At 32.9% G+C, this 17131-nt stretch overlaps 1 protein-coding gene across 1 annotated transcript; it reads left to right on the top strand.

Annotated features, from left to right (window-relative positions):
• The first annotated feature begins 10177 nt into the window (after positions 1-10177).
• Positions 10178-15841, top strand: eIF1 (eukaryotic translation initiation factor eIF1). The gene is made up of 3 exons (XM_073983642.1): positions 10178-10483; positions 12014-12171; positions 14478-15841. The coding sequence occupies exons 1-3, from the start codon at positions 10456-10458 to the stop codon at positions 14622-14624; spliced, it is 333 nt and encodes a 110-aa protein (XP_073839743.1). The 5' UTR covers positions 10178-10455; the 3' UTR covers positions 14625-15841.
• Positions 15842-17131: the final 1290 nt, after the last annotated feature.

Below are 17131 nucleotides of genomic sequence, written 5' to 3'. Positions count from 1 at the left end.
GAAGAAATTGGTGAGATTTGCATTGAAACAATCAGTTTATCATATTCACAACTCGATTATGTGGAGAAAACTTAACTCTTCATTCATTTTTCGCGTTTTTTATAAAATGCTCAAAAAATGCATTGTAAACAAACCCACTTGTTGCTTTTATTTTGAAGTTTTAGGAATTCAAGAAAAACAAGGGTTCTATAGATTTTTTTCATTTAAATCTACCTCTTTACTTATACCATGGGTGCCCATGCTTACCGCAGTTGATACAATACGGTTCAGTTGTATCTGAACTCGACCTTTGACATTCTTTAGGAAGGTGTGTTTGGTTGCACTTAACACAATTGTATGAAGAATTACAATTACGGGAGACGTGTCCCCACCGTTGACATCTGAAGCATTGAAGATCGCCACTTTTCTTTTTGGGTTTCTCCCAATAAATCTTTTGACTAAAAATTTCTTTGATGTGTGTAACTTCACCGAATTTCTTTTCGGGGTATAAGGAAACCAACATGAGACCAGTTTCCGTTTTATTTTTAATAGAATAAAGAGTTTTATATTTTGTTACGTTATTCACCATGTTTGGCATAATTATATCCAACTCTTGCTTCACTTGTTCAGGAGAAGCATGATTATAGAGACCACGAAGAATTAAGGAAGTCTGTTTAAGTTCCTTTGGTGTATTAGGGATACGTAAAACCGATTTCGGTTAATCGATTAATCGGTTATTAGCCGCAAAATCTCTAAAAATCGTAGTCGACTATTGACTGTGCGAAAACCGTATAATCGATTATTCTTAATCGACTTTCGAAAGTCGGAGTCAACTATTATTCGTAGTCGAACATTAGTCGTAGTCTATTATTATTCGTAGTCGACTATTAATCGTGGACGACTATTAGTCGTAGTTGACTATTGGGTGTGGTAAAAATGCGTAATTAACGGTACTTTTTTGTACATATGTATGTACATCACAGATTGCATCAACGAAAATGATCGATTATATTCGATTATGATCGGTTTTTGGCGGTTAACGAATAATCGAAACTCGACTTTTAGTGCACTCTCTAAAAATCGACTAACCAAAAATCGAGTTTTAAGTTTTTCACGAAAACCGTATAATCGAAAAACCGATTATTGCATTTCACTGCATATCCCTATGGTGTATAAGAATAGGATTGAATATTCTTGTCTTTTAAATAGGCCATCATTGCGGCATGCACATTTGGATCAGTGAAGTATATTTTGCTTTTGTTTTTATTTACATTCTAAATTGTGAATGTAGAGTCAGGTACAGACGATTTTAATCCGTCGGCCAGTGTCTTAACATTAACATTAAAGACAAAAATGGGCGGACACCATGAAACTTTAGGTTTAGGACTCACATCCTTGGGCTTGGTTGGGATGGAATTGCTGACAGGGGCTGGAGCATCTATGTCAATGTCAGCCAAAGCACCAAGAATACCATATTTATTCCGATCTTGCTGGACAAAATTCTTTATCCTTGCATTAATATCAGAAATGTCTGCATTGATAGCTTCAAGCCGTTGTCTTTTGCGCTCATTATGTTTTATTGGTTTTGTTTGTGTATTTACTGCATTCACGAATGCCGGTACAGGGATATTTGATGTTGACGCAATTACTTCCGTGCAATCAAAATCCATATCAGGAAGGAGAGGATCAGGATCCCCCATTGCAAATCAATGCAATAAGGAAGCCTGATTGTTTTCTTGATGTTTGAAAATTCAATAAAATTTGGAAATATTTTTGGTTAAAAAACAATACGTCTTGTATGTTCTACTGTTGCCACCTTTTTTTTAAGAACGCCAAAATAATGGGAAAGTATCGTATGAAAGTTTCAGTGTGTGGCTTTAGAGTAATTTCATGTTAAAATTTCAGTGAAATTATTCTGATGTGGCCCGGGACAAAGGTGAATTTAATTAACAAGTTTAATGAAATTAGGTGTTCTTAAATCGAATTCCGAATTCATGCAAGTTTTTCAATGAAATCACTCTAGTGTGGACCGGGACATTCATGGTGCAAGAAAGAAGGTGATACAATAATACCAACTGATGTCTTCATTTGCTGTCAAAACATATTTTTACAGCGAGTTTTTGTCCATTGGTTTGTCGATTTCATGAACGAAGACACAATTTGGTTTTCATAGCGGTTGACGTTTGTATTCGTGTGACAATCGAATGAAAGCTTTTTATTTTCGTAATTTTTTGGTTTTCGTAACAAAATTAGACGAACGAATACGTCAAAAATAAACGAATGGAGAAGACCCATCGTTTTGAATGAAAATTAAATAATTTGAGTAATAAATGGCACAAAACCCACGAAAACTGGAAGGGAATGCAATTTTATTTATTTCCATAGAAGCACACGCGTATATGTACATCCGTTTCTTCATATTAGCTTCGTTCCAGAACTAAAAAGTTTTTACACATTTAACACATTTTGAAAATTTTTCCCCGAAATGCGTTCCCGTACACCAAAAAAGTTGCAAAATGTTCACTTCTCTTTGAACAAAAATGGCGCTGAATGGCTTTCTCTTTAGAAACTTTTTACACGACAAATTTGAGCGAGCAAAAATGTGCAACATGTTTGCCGGCTTCCGATTCGCTGACACGCCGACTTTGACATTTGTTCCAGATTTTTTGACGTTTCTGCCATTTTTCCGTTCCCGTACATTTTGGAAAAATGTGTGCGTTGAACTCATTTTTGCCAGTTTTCTCTTTTGAACATTTTACCATTAAAAAAGTACTGGAACGAAGCTATTATCACAATTATTTTTCGACAAATTTGATTACATTTTTTTCTTATTTTTTGTTTGTCATATGTTTATCGGGGTTGCCATCAAGTAACACATTTTACGTGCAGATGGCTATGCAAAATTCACAAAATAAGTATCATGGAAACCCTGAAATATAAAAGCTTTTATGATATAGACGAAAGCTTTTAGATAAAAACGAATGGTTCGTAAAATTTTACAAGAACCAAATTTTGAACGTATACGTTTTAGTACGAACGGTTCGTGTGACAGCCAAGCATTTTTACAAAAACACGCTGTTAATCAAAAATAAGTAGCAAATATTTCGCAAGGTAAGCAGGCAAGGCAGCTTATGTACTCAGCGCTTTAAAGCCGGAAGAACATGCAGCTTAATGCATTAAGCCAGAAATCCTCTTATGTGACGAGGTCTTTAAGGCCAGAACAGAATCAATCGTCGCTTGCTTTGCTTGCTTCATTAAATAAAGGAATGCCAGAGCCTCCTAAAGGAGAACGCATGCGGATTTGCAAAGAGGCTCTGGCATTCCTATATAATTTGACATTTGGTGAAGCAAGCAAAGCAAGCGACGATTGATTCGGTTATGGCCTTTACTTTTGAAAATGGCAATTTTCCTTGTGGCAATTGTCAGTTTGTCGGTGAGAGAGGGTGTTGAGAGGCAAAGGGTTACCATATTCCTCACCCTTTCTCCATAAAACTCACAATTGCCGCAAGGAAAATTGCCTAATGTAAATATGAACAAACTATCCCCCATTATTACAAGTCTTCTTTTGTTATAGTTTGGATTTACCGAACAGATTTATAGCGTTCCGGTTAACTCAAAGTTAAAAGTGATGATGGAATTTCAGAGAGGAGCTTCTTGCCATTAAATTTCAATGTGAAAATTATATGTTTAATGCCTCCAAGTTAGTTTATTTTGGATTTTCAAATCCATCAGATAGTAAAAGAACACATGTAATAATGGCTCTATGTATGTGAATTGTATGGTGTCCATGGCACAATTACCCAGGTAGCGGTATCGTAAAATTTTGAGTATGTTATGCCAAGTTTACACTAGCGCTCCAAAATCCACTGGATTCCACGAAATCCTGAAATACACCCCGGTGTTTACAATTATTTTTTGTTGATTTCAAACATATCAAAATTATCAAGGTAGATGCATATGTGCAGCTGATCGAACATGAATTTTCACAAGTTATTGTAAATTGAATTAGTCATCAAAAATATAAAAATATAGAACTTTACAACTTTATTTGGAAAATTATCGTAAAATTATCTATATATCGTATTAATTGTGTATAGTACTAACAAATGAAAAAAATAAAAAAAAATGATTTTATCGTTGAGACATCATAATAATAAATTTTGATAGATAAAAGTTGTGCTCAGAACCTGCATAAAATTAGAACTTGCAGTAGTTTTCCCGTTTACTGCTAAAAATGGGTGCCCGTACTCCGAAATCTAGCAAAACTTGCACTTCTCTTTAAACAAAAATAGCGCCGAATAACACCTTCTTCTCCTGTTTTCTGAAACTAGCAGCAAGTATCATTGGCATCTAATATGATAGCTGATACCATGGTACAATAATTCATAGGTAGGCCAGGTATGAGAATCGCCAAAAAAAATACAACCCTGTCGCTATGGCTTAAAACGTCAAAATGGTTTTGGTGAATGATAACGGATGAGTAAACAAAGAAGAAGAAGAACGAAATGTTGAAATGAAAACAAAACAGAGTTGAATTTTTTGATCAATAATAAATATCAACTCTGCATGTCAACACGGTTTTGACAGATTAAGCCATAACAAAAAAAAAATTGTAATCAGCTGTTAGCTGTGGCCTACCTAAGAATTATTGTACCATGGCTGATACGTTGATTTTGACATTTATGAAGGAGTTTCTGCAATTTCCGTCATTTTTCCGTTCCCGTATTTTTTAAGAAATTTGTATGGGAAGACATTTTTGACAATTCGCTCTTTTTTCTAACATTACCATTAAAAAAGTACGGGAACACAATGAAAAATAGCATTGTAAAAAAGTAATTTAATATTTTTTTCACATTGTTTACAAATTTTGATACTAAAATTTTTTGTTGCAGCAATTGACCATCTACCTTGTTTATTGTGATACGTGAAAAGTGTTGAAACTTTTGGTACTTTTTTAGGCAAAAACAGGGTTGTATATCATGTGTACTGTGATTTCGATGTTGATTTCGCTGAAATCACGAAATGAGATGATTTCATTTTCGTTTGCAAAATCATGATAAATTTAGCCTGATTCCGCGCGAAATCACGAAACGCCTTCGAAATCACGAAACGACGCCGAATGTAAACCAAACATAAAGCTCGGATGGAGCATATTGTATGCACTTATGCCAAGTTTACACTTGCGCTCTAAAATCCACTGGATTTCACGAAATCCTGAAATACATCCCGGTGTTTACACTTTTTTTTTTTTTGATTTCAAACATATCACAATGATCAAGGTAGATGCATATGCGCAGCTGATCGAACATGAATTTTCAAAACAAGTTGTTGTAAATTGAATTAGTCATCAAAAATATACGACAATATAGAACTTTACAACTTTATTTAGAAAATTATCGTAAAATTATCTATATATCGTATTAATTGTGTATAGTAATAACAAATGAAAAAATAAAAAATGATTTTATCGTTGAGACATCATAATAATAAATTTTGATAGATAAAAGTTGTGTTCAGAACTTGCAGCAGTTTTCCAGTTTAGTGCTAAAAATGCGTTCCCGTACTCCGAAGTTTAGCAAGACTTGCACTTCTCTTCATGGTATAAGTAAAGAGGTAGATTTAAATGAAAAAAATCTAAAGAACCCTTGTTTTTCTTGAATTCCTAAAACTTCAAAATAAAAGCAACAATTGGGTTTGTTTACAATGCATTTTTTGAGCATTTTATAAAAAACGCGAAAAATGAATGAAGAGTTAAGTTTTCTCCACATAATCGAGTTGTGAATATGATAAACTGATTGTTTCAATGCAAATCTCACCAATTTCTTCCATACAAATGGTCTAAAAACAATTTTAAAAATCATTGATTTCGATTGTTTTTAAAGTTGTTTGGCATATTATTCAAACACGACACACACATACACATTTTGTTTATATTGTTTTGAAGTTTTAGGCATACTCGAATGAAAAAAATTTAAATTGACATAAAGCTTTGGCTAACCTTTCTTATTAAACCATGCTTCTCTTTAAAGAAAAACAGCGCCGAATAACACCCTATTCTCCTGTTTTTTGCCGTATAATTTTGGCATAGTAGAAACTAGCAACATGTTCATTATCATCTAAATACGATAGCTGATACGTTGATTTGCTGCAGTTTTTGCAATTTCCGTAATTTTTTCGTTCCATTATTTTTTAAGAAATTTGTATGGGGAATCAATTTTTGACAATTCGCTCTTTTTTCTAACATTACCATTAAAAAAAAAGTACAATAACACACTGACAAATAGCATTGTGACAAAGTAATTTAATATTTTTTTCACATTGTTTACAAATTTTGATACTAAAATTTTTTGTTGCATCAATTGACCATCTACCTTGTTTATTCTGATACGTGAAAAGTGTTGCAACTTTTGGTACTTTTTCAGGCAATAACAAGGTTGTATATCATGTGTACTGCGATTTCGATGTTGATTTCGCTGAAATCACGAAATGAGATGATTTCATTTTTGTATGCGAAATCATGATAATTTTTGCTTGATTCCGCGCGAAATCACGAAACGCCTTCGAAATCACGAAAAGACGCCGAATGTAAACCAAACATTAAGGTCGTAGCGTCACGTTACAGCAACCACATGAAAACTTCAAGAACAAACTTGGCGTCACTTATGCTTGGTTTACATTTATGAAATCCACTCGATTTCAACTGTTATAGTGCGGTTACACTACAGTTTTTTGGCGGGTTAACCCACTTCGAGAGGATTTATTTGATGTTTGCGCTATGGAATTGACATATGAAATCCAAACCCACTCGGTTAATCCGGTTAAGTGTAACCGGGGTACCAATTCCTTTGCGAATATGTCAAATGAAAAGTCATCCGAAATCTATTGGATTTTATTTGACGTTTAAGTAAGTCCTGGTCCCCACTAGAGTGATTTCATTGAAAAATTGCATGAAATTATGCGTCTCTAGATCGACTTCCATAGTAGAGTAAAATCATAAAATTGATGTAGCCGGGAATTCGATTTAAGAACGCCTACTTTCATGAAATGTTTTAATTAAATTCACACTAGTGTGGACCGGGACCAATGGAATTGACTGTTGAAATCGATTGATTTCGTAAATGTAAACCAAGCTTTACACATTTTTCATGTGGTTGTTATTTTTAATGCGTGACGTGGCTCGCAACGGACCGTATGTGCCGGGCCCATTAATCAAAAGTCATATTGAAGATTCAAATTTGACTATTCGAGCGTTCTCTTATAAAAATCATTAATGAATTTATCAACCATATACCCATGTATGTCAACGCAAAACTTGAAATATCATGGCACAATTACGCAGGTAGTGACATCGTAAAATTTTGAATATGTTTTGTCAAAATGTTCTTAATGTTGTTGGGGAAATTACAACAAAAATATTTTTTTATAAAGGCATTTGACTTTTTATATTCGAATAGCTGCGAATGGATTCTTGTTCTATGAAAATTTGAAATGAAAAATATTTCCTTTATAATTTTTTTCATTTGACAGTTTTCTCCTTTATAAAAGTTTTCATTTCCCACAAAGACATAAATACAACAAGATAAGACATTTTTTGCTATAATTCTTCAGTGAATGGCTTTTGAATTTAACATAATGTTATATTACGATATGGTGATATAACATTTTTTTATTTCTTTTATACATTTTTACGTATTTAACCGAATTTACCGATCCAATTGACATAGAATTATTCTTGAATAGATCCTTGAATTCATAAATTTCGTTTCTGATACCATTAGTCGATGGTCAGACTAGCACGATTTCAACATGGCGACGTCAAGTTTATAGGCGAGGGGTATGAAGTAGTGAAACCCATGTACATGGTTTTCTGTGTTTGTTGTGTTGCCTCTTCTTGTCATTCGTTGCAAGATTTTTTCTTCCATTTTCTTTCATTTTTATTTTCTCAAGCAAACGTTAACAACAAAACAAGCATAAAAAGATTTAATAATAAAATTTAATTAATGGAATAGTGAAAATTTTACCATTAATAGCTGTGTTCCAGAACTAAAAACTTTTTACAATTTTTACGACTTTTACACATTTTACTCGAAAAAGCGTTCCCGTACACAAAAAAGTTGTAAAATGTTCACTTCTCTTTAAACAAAAATGGCGCTGAATGACGCTCTCTTTAAAAACTTTTTACACGACAAATTTGGGCGAGTAAAAAAATAGTAACATGGTTGCCGGCGTCTGATTGGCTGATACGCCGACTTTGACATTTGTTCCAGTTTTTTTGACGTATTTTCCATTTTTCCGTTCCCGAACTTTGTGAATAAACTTTTGTGTGACAACAATTTTTCTCTATTTCTCTCTTTTACGAGTTTTACTATTAAAAAGTACGGGAACGAAGCTAATATTAATTTAATTATTTATGTTAAATATTTTGTGTTGTTTTTTAGTTTATTTATGTTAGTTTTGTTTTTATTGGTATCGGAAACACAACAAACGCGAATGGTAAAATAAAGAGGACACGCAAAAATCTTAAATTTTAGGTTAACGTGTGTGGACACTAACGAAACTTGAAAAGAAAATTTAACGAAATTGGTTTCAAGAAACCTTGCTAGTCTGACCATCGACTTACATGAAATGTTCCTCCTTGGTTGCGATTTTGAATTAACTGCAACCTGTTAAGGGTATTTCTATACAAAGTTTCGTAAACATTTTTTTGTTGCATGCATTTTGTCTAGTCTTATGGGTACTTTACACGGTATGTTTTTTACATATGAGTTGTCACTTCTCCCATACAAAATGTATATGCAAAGTGACAGCTCATATGTAAAAAACATATCGTGTAAAGTACCCATTAGTTGTATTTACATATGTCTTTGTTTCACATTTTCATAGAAACAGAATTGAGCCCCTGGTGTGATGCCATGCCTGGGTAATTGTGGTAACTCCCAGCAAAAAAGTTTGGAAGTAGTGCAATGCAGAGTTAAGGCCTGCGTACATAAGCTGCCTTGCCTGCTTACCTTGCTTACTTCTGATAAAAGAATAAAAAAGAAAAGGGCAATCCAGTTCGAAATTTCCTCGGCCTTCTTTATGCTTTTATTTTTATTATGTCAAAAATGAAGCAGGAAAGCAAGGCAATCAGGCAGAGCAGCTTATGTACGCAGGGCTTTATGATTTCAATACATCCTTCGATGCAGTCCACACGGAGTTATGAAAAATGCACTCCGTTCGATACATTTTAGAAGCGCTCGCTTAAAGATCCCTAACCAAGCAAGTCTTTTATTCTGAACACAAGAGTGTCTAAAATTATAAGAATTTGTTTTAAAAAAATAAAGAAATACAAACTAAAGATACGAAAATTGTATTAATTTACGAGACGCAAATTACTTTAGAATTGGAGTTGGAGTTATTTTGAGCTGGAGTAGGTGGAAAAATGAAAAAACCATTTGGATGATGGAGCAAAATCAATTGCGTTGTCAGAAAATGCAGAGCAGAGGAAGTAAACTCAGTTAAGCTTAAAACACATACAACGTTTGGGTAAAGTTTTGTGTCGTTTTGGCCGTTTTTACACTGTTGGGCATGATGCCGAAAAATTCAAATTCATTTGAAATATATGCCGGCAAACATATAAACGCTGGACTTTGGTATCGTCGTCGCCCTGTTGTTGTTGTTTTTTTCTCGACGCCCAACGCAAAACTTTAATCAAACGTTGTATCTGTTTTAAGCTTTACGATCAAATTAAATGGAAAATTTGCATAATTTGTGTTAATGTAATAAAGTTAATATGTGTAAATGTAATAAAGTTAATATTCTTGTTTTACACGAATAAGGAATTTATTTTATTTTGGCATATTTGCAATGGCTTGCATTTTATAGCATATTTAGACTGCATTTAAATTCAATACAAAACACTACATTAAAGGCTGTGATTTGGATTCAAAATGGAGTGCATCCTAGCTGTGTGCCGTGGAAGCAAAATGGAGTGCATCCTAGCTGCGCGCTCTCTTGTAAAATTCATAGGTGAATTCATAGAAAAAGATGTACTCCAGCGGCAATTGTTCTAGTGATTTAACTGCATCCGCGGATGCAAACTTTTTGCTGGGCTGTGCCATGAATGATATCCACGTTTTTTCATTTTCAGCTTTACGCAATGTTTTTGCGCCAACATTTAGGCACAACAACGCCGTTTGGTTTTGTCAGCAACGCCGTCAATTATATTCCTAAATGGCTTTATTGTCTGCCAGTCAATACGACGAAAGCATTTCTATAAAAGTTCACACATTTTTTTCTTAAGTAAACGCGCTTGAAAAATTAAAGTTTTCTTGAAATTACAAAATCAAGACAAATCGTGTGATATCAAAACTTTTTGATCAAATAGATAAAACGCAACAGCAGATAAAAGAAAGTTCTTTCAGCGAAAAGAAATCCAATTTACAAAAACAAACGCATTTTTATTTTTTGGCTGTTGGTAATTTTTTTTAATATCGTATGTCCATCCAGAATTTAAATACATTTGGTAAGTCTTTTTTTAACAGAATAATAAATACAAATGGTTTTTGGAGAAAATATTTACAGTTAATTATGAAAAGAAAAACGATTTACAAAAAAATCATGTTGTGAGGTCGTGCAGCAGTTTTGGGTTTTTCAAATGTAGTGGTGTGTGATTAAAAAATGGCTACCCTCAATTAATTTATTAGAGATTTTTTGTGGGAAGAAATTGTGATTGAAAAGAAAGAAAAAATAACTTTTCAAGAGGACAGGATAATTTTATTATCTTTAGAAAAAAAAACGGTATATTTCACAATACACACACTTATTTCGTGAGGTGAAGAAAATGTTTGTCTGTTGATGAGTCAGCAAATGAATTTCTTTATTGGAATATTTTTTCTTTAAACATTTTCGATTGCAATTGTATGGGTTTTTAGCTATTTCAACACGTTCGAGAGTTTTCGTATTTGTCATTTAAGTATGAACATATTTGTTGTGTACGTAAATACTTAGCATCAATGATAATACAAAGTTTCGTGAGAAGAGATGATATTTAATAAAAAAAATGTCAAATTAGGGAAATTAAACATTTGATGTTTACGTCAGACCACTAGTATATCGTTCCCTTTGCACTGTCACTTGTGTAGGTAAATGCAATGCGTGTCTTCCATGTGTCAAGTTAAATGCATATTATCTATGTATGTGCCTACATATGTACATACACAGTTGTGTATAGATTGTTTTTGATGTTCTTTGTTTATGCCTACTGCTGCCCCTTTATTCTTTTTTCTCCACTGTATCCAGAAAGATTTATACAATTGTTTTTGTAGATATCAATAATAACACCACGTTTGAAGACTGTTTTTGTTGTCTGCGCTATTAAAAATTACAAATGATTTGAGGTTAGAAGCGATTTTTTCTACATTTGTCATTTGTATATTCATTGCGTTTTTGGGGGAATTTTATTTACGGCCAAAAATGTATATAACGAAATGTTAGATATCTTCTTGGAAAGGCAATAAAATAGATAAATAACGAGATCCTAGAAATGTTCTTTTCACTGATTTTTCTTTATGGAGTGTAGGAGTTCCTTCAGGATGATTGTGGAATTTAACCATAGATAGAGGAGGTCTGAACATCCATCCATTAAAAATTTACACGTAGCCAAATTTAGAAAGTATGTACTAATAAAAACCTTTGACTTAATTTTTACGCAAATAAAAATTTGTGCATCTTTTTGGATTTTTTACGTAAATTAACAGCCTGTTTCACTATGTCGAAGGAAAATGAAAACGAAAGAAAAACTACTTAACTCGTGTAACATTTTCAAATTTTGTAGTTTCGAAGCAAAAAACAATGATAATATTACCATGAAACGCAAGGTTTAGGTGTTTTTCGTTCGCATTCATTTTCTTTCGACAAAGTGAAACAGCCCCTTATTAGAAAAACAAGCTTACACGTCAACTCTTTAAACTTATTACATTCATATCCACATTTTCTTCAAACAACATTCTATTTTTTATAAATGTACAATTTATTAATAAATCTTTCTTTATAGACCCCTTTGCTGATGCAATCAAGGGTGCTGATGATGATGTTCAAGACGGTCTTGTTCACATAAGAATTCAGCAGCGTAATGGTCGCAAAACACTAACCACAGTCCAGGGTTTATCAGCAGAATATGACCTGAAAAAAATTGTGCGATCATGTAAAAAGGTAAGTGAAACAAAAATAAAAATGTGTAGGTACATTGGCATTATGAAACTTAGTAGACGTAGCAGCTGTATTTTTTACTTTTTTGTGGTCTGTTCCAGAACTCCAAGAATATACAACTTTTTACTATTTTTTTTTTCGATACATTAAGGAAAAATGTTATCGTAGCAAAAATAGTAGCTTCTTGCAGGTTCTGGAACAGAGCATGTAATTCAAAGCATTTATTCACAAAAATTAAAAAGCAAATTTCCAATCGCATAAAGATTGTAGTTTTGGATTCGCAAGTCTACAGGACGTCTTGCGCGTCAACATGATTTTATAGCCACGCCCACTTTGGCAGACTTTGGTTAAAGGCTGTGTCAACGTTTCCCTGCAACGTTGTATCAAATTTACATACATAACCCCATTATTATAAGTCCCAATTTACATTAGGCGAGTTTACTTGCGGCAATTGTCAGTTTGATGGAGAGAGAGGTGAGGCATATGTTAACCCTTTACCTCTCAGCCCCCTCTCTCACCTATAAACTGACAATTGCCGCAAGTAAACTCGCCTAATGTAAATTGGGACTAATACGGCGTTTAGATTATAGTTTTTTGCAGGGTTAACCTTCTTTATGAGGATTTATTTGAAGTATACACAATGGAAATGACATTTGGAACCCAGACCCACTGGGTTAACCCGGTTATATGTAAACGGCCTATAAGTATTCTTTTGTTATAGTTTGGATTTACCTAACAGATTTATAGCGTTCCGGTTAACTTAAATTTAAAAGTGATGTATGAATCTCAAGGAGGAGCTTCTTAGGATTAACTTCTAATGTAAAACTTATATTTTTAATGCCTCGAAATTGGTTTATTTTGCTTTTTCAAATCGATCAGATAGTAAAAGAACAGATATAATAATGGCCCATAGACCATTGATCACATTGGATTCTCAGAGGCTACCTTAGGGTTAAAGCAGCGTCGCCCAATAATTTCCATTAATGTTTTAGTATGTGTATATATGGGTGAAGAAAACAACAACCACATGATGAGAGAGCGAAGCAAACGCAAAATCAACTCAGTGGGCGCCCTCACTATACTTCTTTGCAAAGAAGCCCGTCTATGAGTTAAAGTCTGTCAAAATACAGTTTTCTTCGTGCATGAATAAAGGACTTCAGAACACTTGACAGCTTATAAGGTACAAAATTAACAACTTACATGATTTGTGACTCTAATAGGGAACAAATTGAATACTCTACCAGCTGACGGAAAAAATCTGAAAAAATTGTTTTTAAACTGTAAGTTTTTTCTAAGTTGCCGGCCTTCGGCCGGGGATTTAAGACTTTCTCCTATGGACAGGAGCCAATTTAGGGCACGAAAACAACATTTTTTTTTTTTAATTTAATTTTTTTTCTTACTTTAACAAGGGAATTTTCGTAACTTCAGGGGCCCATATCTCGGGAAGTATGGACTTCCCCCCAACAAACTTTACATTTTTGCAATCAGGACGTAAATATCTACCTGTGGTAAACATTTCCGCCAACTGGTAGAGTATTCTATTTATGCCTCTAATAGTTTTTGGGTTAATAATAACCGAATTTAAAAAATCCACTGTATTTCAAATTTCAGTTCCATTGCGTGCGTATAAGTCAAATAAGTCCTCATACGGAAAGTTAACCCGGCAAAAGCTCTAATGTGTAGTGTGAGCGTTTTAGTCCGGATATAAGAATTCCGCGGATTAATTTGACAAGTCGATTTTTTTTTTTTTTTTTGTAACAGAAGTCCATACTTGCCTTGATATGGGGCATAAGTACCCTTGATTAGATATCACGGTTTTCTAAGATAACCAAAACAATTTGAGAGATTTTTTCGCGTAGACGTAATTGGAATTTATCCATTTTAACAAAGGCTTGTCAGCCATGTGTAACTTATCTACAAGTGATGTCTTAAGACACGCCTTTCAGACTCGGCGATAAACAGTATGTCACACAACATTCAGAAATCTGAGATGTTTGTGGAATAATTATTATTTTAATTTTAATTATCAATACATTTTCATAAAATATATATTTTATTTATTTTATATATTTTATACAATTCATTTTGTAGTACAAGCCATCAAGGCCAAAAACATTACAAAGTTATAATTCATAAAATAAATATAAAAAATAAAATATATAATATATAATAATAAAATATTTTCTTTATTAATTTAATTTGTTTCACATAAGGGTGTAACCAAGCCTTATGTTAGATTAAATCTTAAAACTAATAAAAATTTAATTTAATTTTTTTTTTAATAAATCTCTTTTTTCTTCTTTTTTAAGGAATTTGCATGTAACGGCACTGTAATTGAACATCCCGAATACGGAGAAGTTTTACAACTCCAGGGTGATCAAAGAGAAAACATTTGCCAATGGTTGACAAAGGTTGGTCTAGCCAAATCTGATCAGTTAAAAGTGCATGGTTTTTAAACTTTCCATCGAACACAACCAAGCACCTCCACTAAAAGCCACAACAAATCACATAATAGTAACAACAACATCAACAGAACTAGTAACACTTGTGAAACCACAATATCAACAATATTTGACGGAGTTTTTGTGGTGTGCTGCTGTTTTTTTTTTTCTAGTTTAAATTTTGGACAAAACAATATAGAAGCCAATATACCAGAACACAACACACAACAAAGCCAACCAACTAACAAAAAATACAAGTCAAAAAACGGTGTTACTGTTCGTTTTCAAACACTTTTATTGGAGATTTTATTCATCGCCCATTATGTACTATTCCGATTACACAACACACTCAACATCATTTACAATAGCAAAAAGATACATCAATAACCTTTAACATATACATCAATTGATAACAGTGAAATTATTCAGACAAAATATTAAAAAACGACGAAGAAGTCTGCTTAAGACTTTTTCCTCGTTTAGACATTTTTTTTTTAATTGAATGTGAAGTCATACAGAAATTGCTAGTTTATAATACATACTATATTTTTCTTCAATATTAAAATAAATATCTATTTTTTTAAATTGAAAAAATAAGATTGTTCAAGTATATGCAATATGCTACTAAAAAGAAATTGTAATAAAACACATAAAACATTTTTATTTAATGTATAATTGAAACGATTTTTTACCAACTGAAATGGATACAAACAATTTTTTTTGTAAGGAGGGAACATACTGAACAAATAGATATTAATTATTGTTCGATATATCATACATATGTTAAACTATGTTTTTACATATTTATTGAAAAACCAGTAATAGAATCACTTTTTGCAAAATGATTAAATCTACATTTTCCAATTTGTTCCCTAGAAAGCCTATTTTCTGTCTAGTAGTTAATCTCCAACCTACCTTATGGAAGCGAAGAAAAAAATGATTTGTTAGTTGGAAAATGCTTCATTAAAGTGTAATGTTTTTTTTTTCAAGTAGTAATGTTTTCGTCCTTAGTTAAATTTCTTATATCTTCCACCCACCATTACAGCTGAAATCCCACAATTTTTTTTTTACAAAAACCCATGTTCTTCATTTTTTGTTAGGACATTAAAACAATTTGATTAGTAAAACAAAACCCAAGATGAGAAAACAGATAAGGTAAATATGTAAAACACAATTATATTAAAAATAAATACTATTAAAATTGATTAAAAATAAAAACGTTTCAAATAAAATTGCCTAAATGACTTGTTACTGTAGTTGGGATACATTTATTTCACTGTGGAAATAAATAATAGCGTATGAGACAAAAGTTTTGGGTACGCTTGGTCCAACACAGGTTTGGAAATATCTACGTTTTGTTGGTAATGACGACAATCATGAAACGAACTTTGATGCTACAGTCTTGAATGACTTCTTTGTGCAAAATGATATTGTTGGTAGTGCAGTTGTAGTAGATTCAAGCAATGTGAATGGTAACTATTCATTTTCATTTAATTGTGTTTATGAGGTGGATGTTTTTCAACCCTTGTCGCGAATAAAGTCTCAATCCTTGGGTGTAGACGGCATACCTATAAAATTTATTAAATTGATTTTTCCATATATTTCTATACATATCACTTATTTCTTCAATACTATATTGAAAACTTCAGTCTTCGCAAAAGCATGGAAAATTACACGCGTAGTGCCAATACCCAAAGATAGGGAGTTAAATGGTGTTGAAAACATGAGGCCTATTAGTATCTTGCCAGCCTTATCTAAAATCTAATTAAGGAGCAAATTGAGCATTTTATTGATAACTATCGTCTTCTTAAATCATGCCAGTATGGTTTCAGACGAGGGCTTAGTACTACCTCGCTTCTGATTGATTAAACTGATGTCATTAGAGAGACAGTTGAAAGAGGTGAAAATGGAGTTCTCGTTGCATTGGATTAATCCAAAGCATTTGATCGAGTGGATATTTCGAAGTTGATAAGTAAACTTCGATCCAATTATTTATTCGATTCATCTGCTTGTGCATTAATCATCTTCATCTTTTTTTATTGGGTCGCTCCCAATTCGTTACATTCAATGGTAGTGTTTCCGATATTCGTAATATATACAGTGGTGTTCCCCAGGGTTCCATCCTGGGTCCCCTTCTGTTTATTTTATACATCAATGATATTGCCAACAGTGTACACAGACGTGGGTGTACTCCGTTTTTGTATGCTGATGACTCTATTTTTTAATGGCAAAACTGCTGCCGAATTGCAGTCTAATATTAATTCTACATTATGCGACATATCACATTGGTTAGATAGCAACAATTTGGTGATTAATGTTTCTAAATCTAAGTCGATGATATTTGGTCCCACTAGTCGTCTAGGTGGTAGCGTAAATATACTTATTGATGGTTCCCCTATACATTTCGTGGACAAGATGAAGTGTCTAGGTGTCATTATCGATTCTAAACTTAATTTTTCTGCACATATTGATGCTTTGTTGCCTAAGATCATTAATGTTCTTCGTAAATTATTTAACACTGA

This window comes from Musca autumnalis, unplaced genomic scaffold, assembly GCF_047663935.1.
Source record: "Musca autumnalis isolate F117 unplaced genomic scaffold, ASM4766393v1 scaffold_4, whole genome shotgun sequence".
NCBI lineage: Eukaryota > Metazoa > Arthropoda > Insecta > Diptera > Muscidae > Musca > Musca autumnalis.
This window is presented reverse-complemented; position numbering and strand designations above follow the sequence as displayed.

Coding starts and splice junctions, on each gene's coding strand:
- eIF1 (XM_073983642.1), top strand. CDS start 10,456: ATGTCCATCCAGAATTTAAATACATTTG. Junction 10,484..12,013: donor CCAGAATTTAAATACATTTG/GTAAGTCTTTTT, acceptor CTTTCTTTATAG/ACCCCTTTGCTGATGCAATC. Junction 12,172..14,477: donor TTGTGCGATCATGTAAAAAG/GTAAGTGAAACA, acceptor TTCTTTTTTAAG/GAATTTGCATGTAACGGCAC.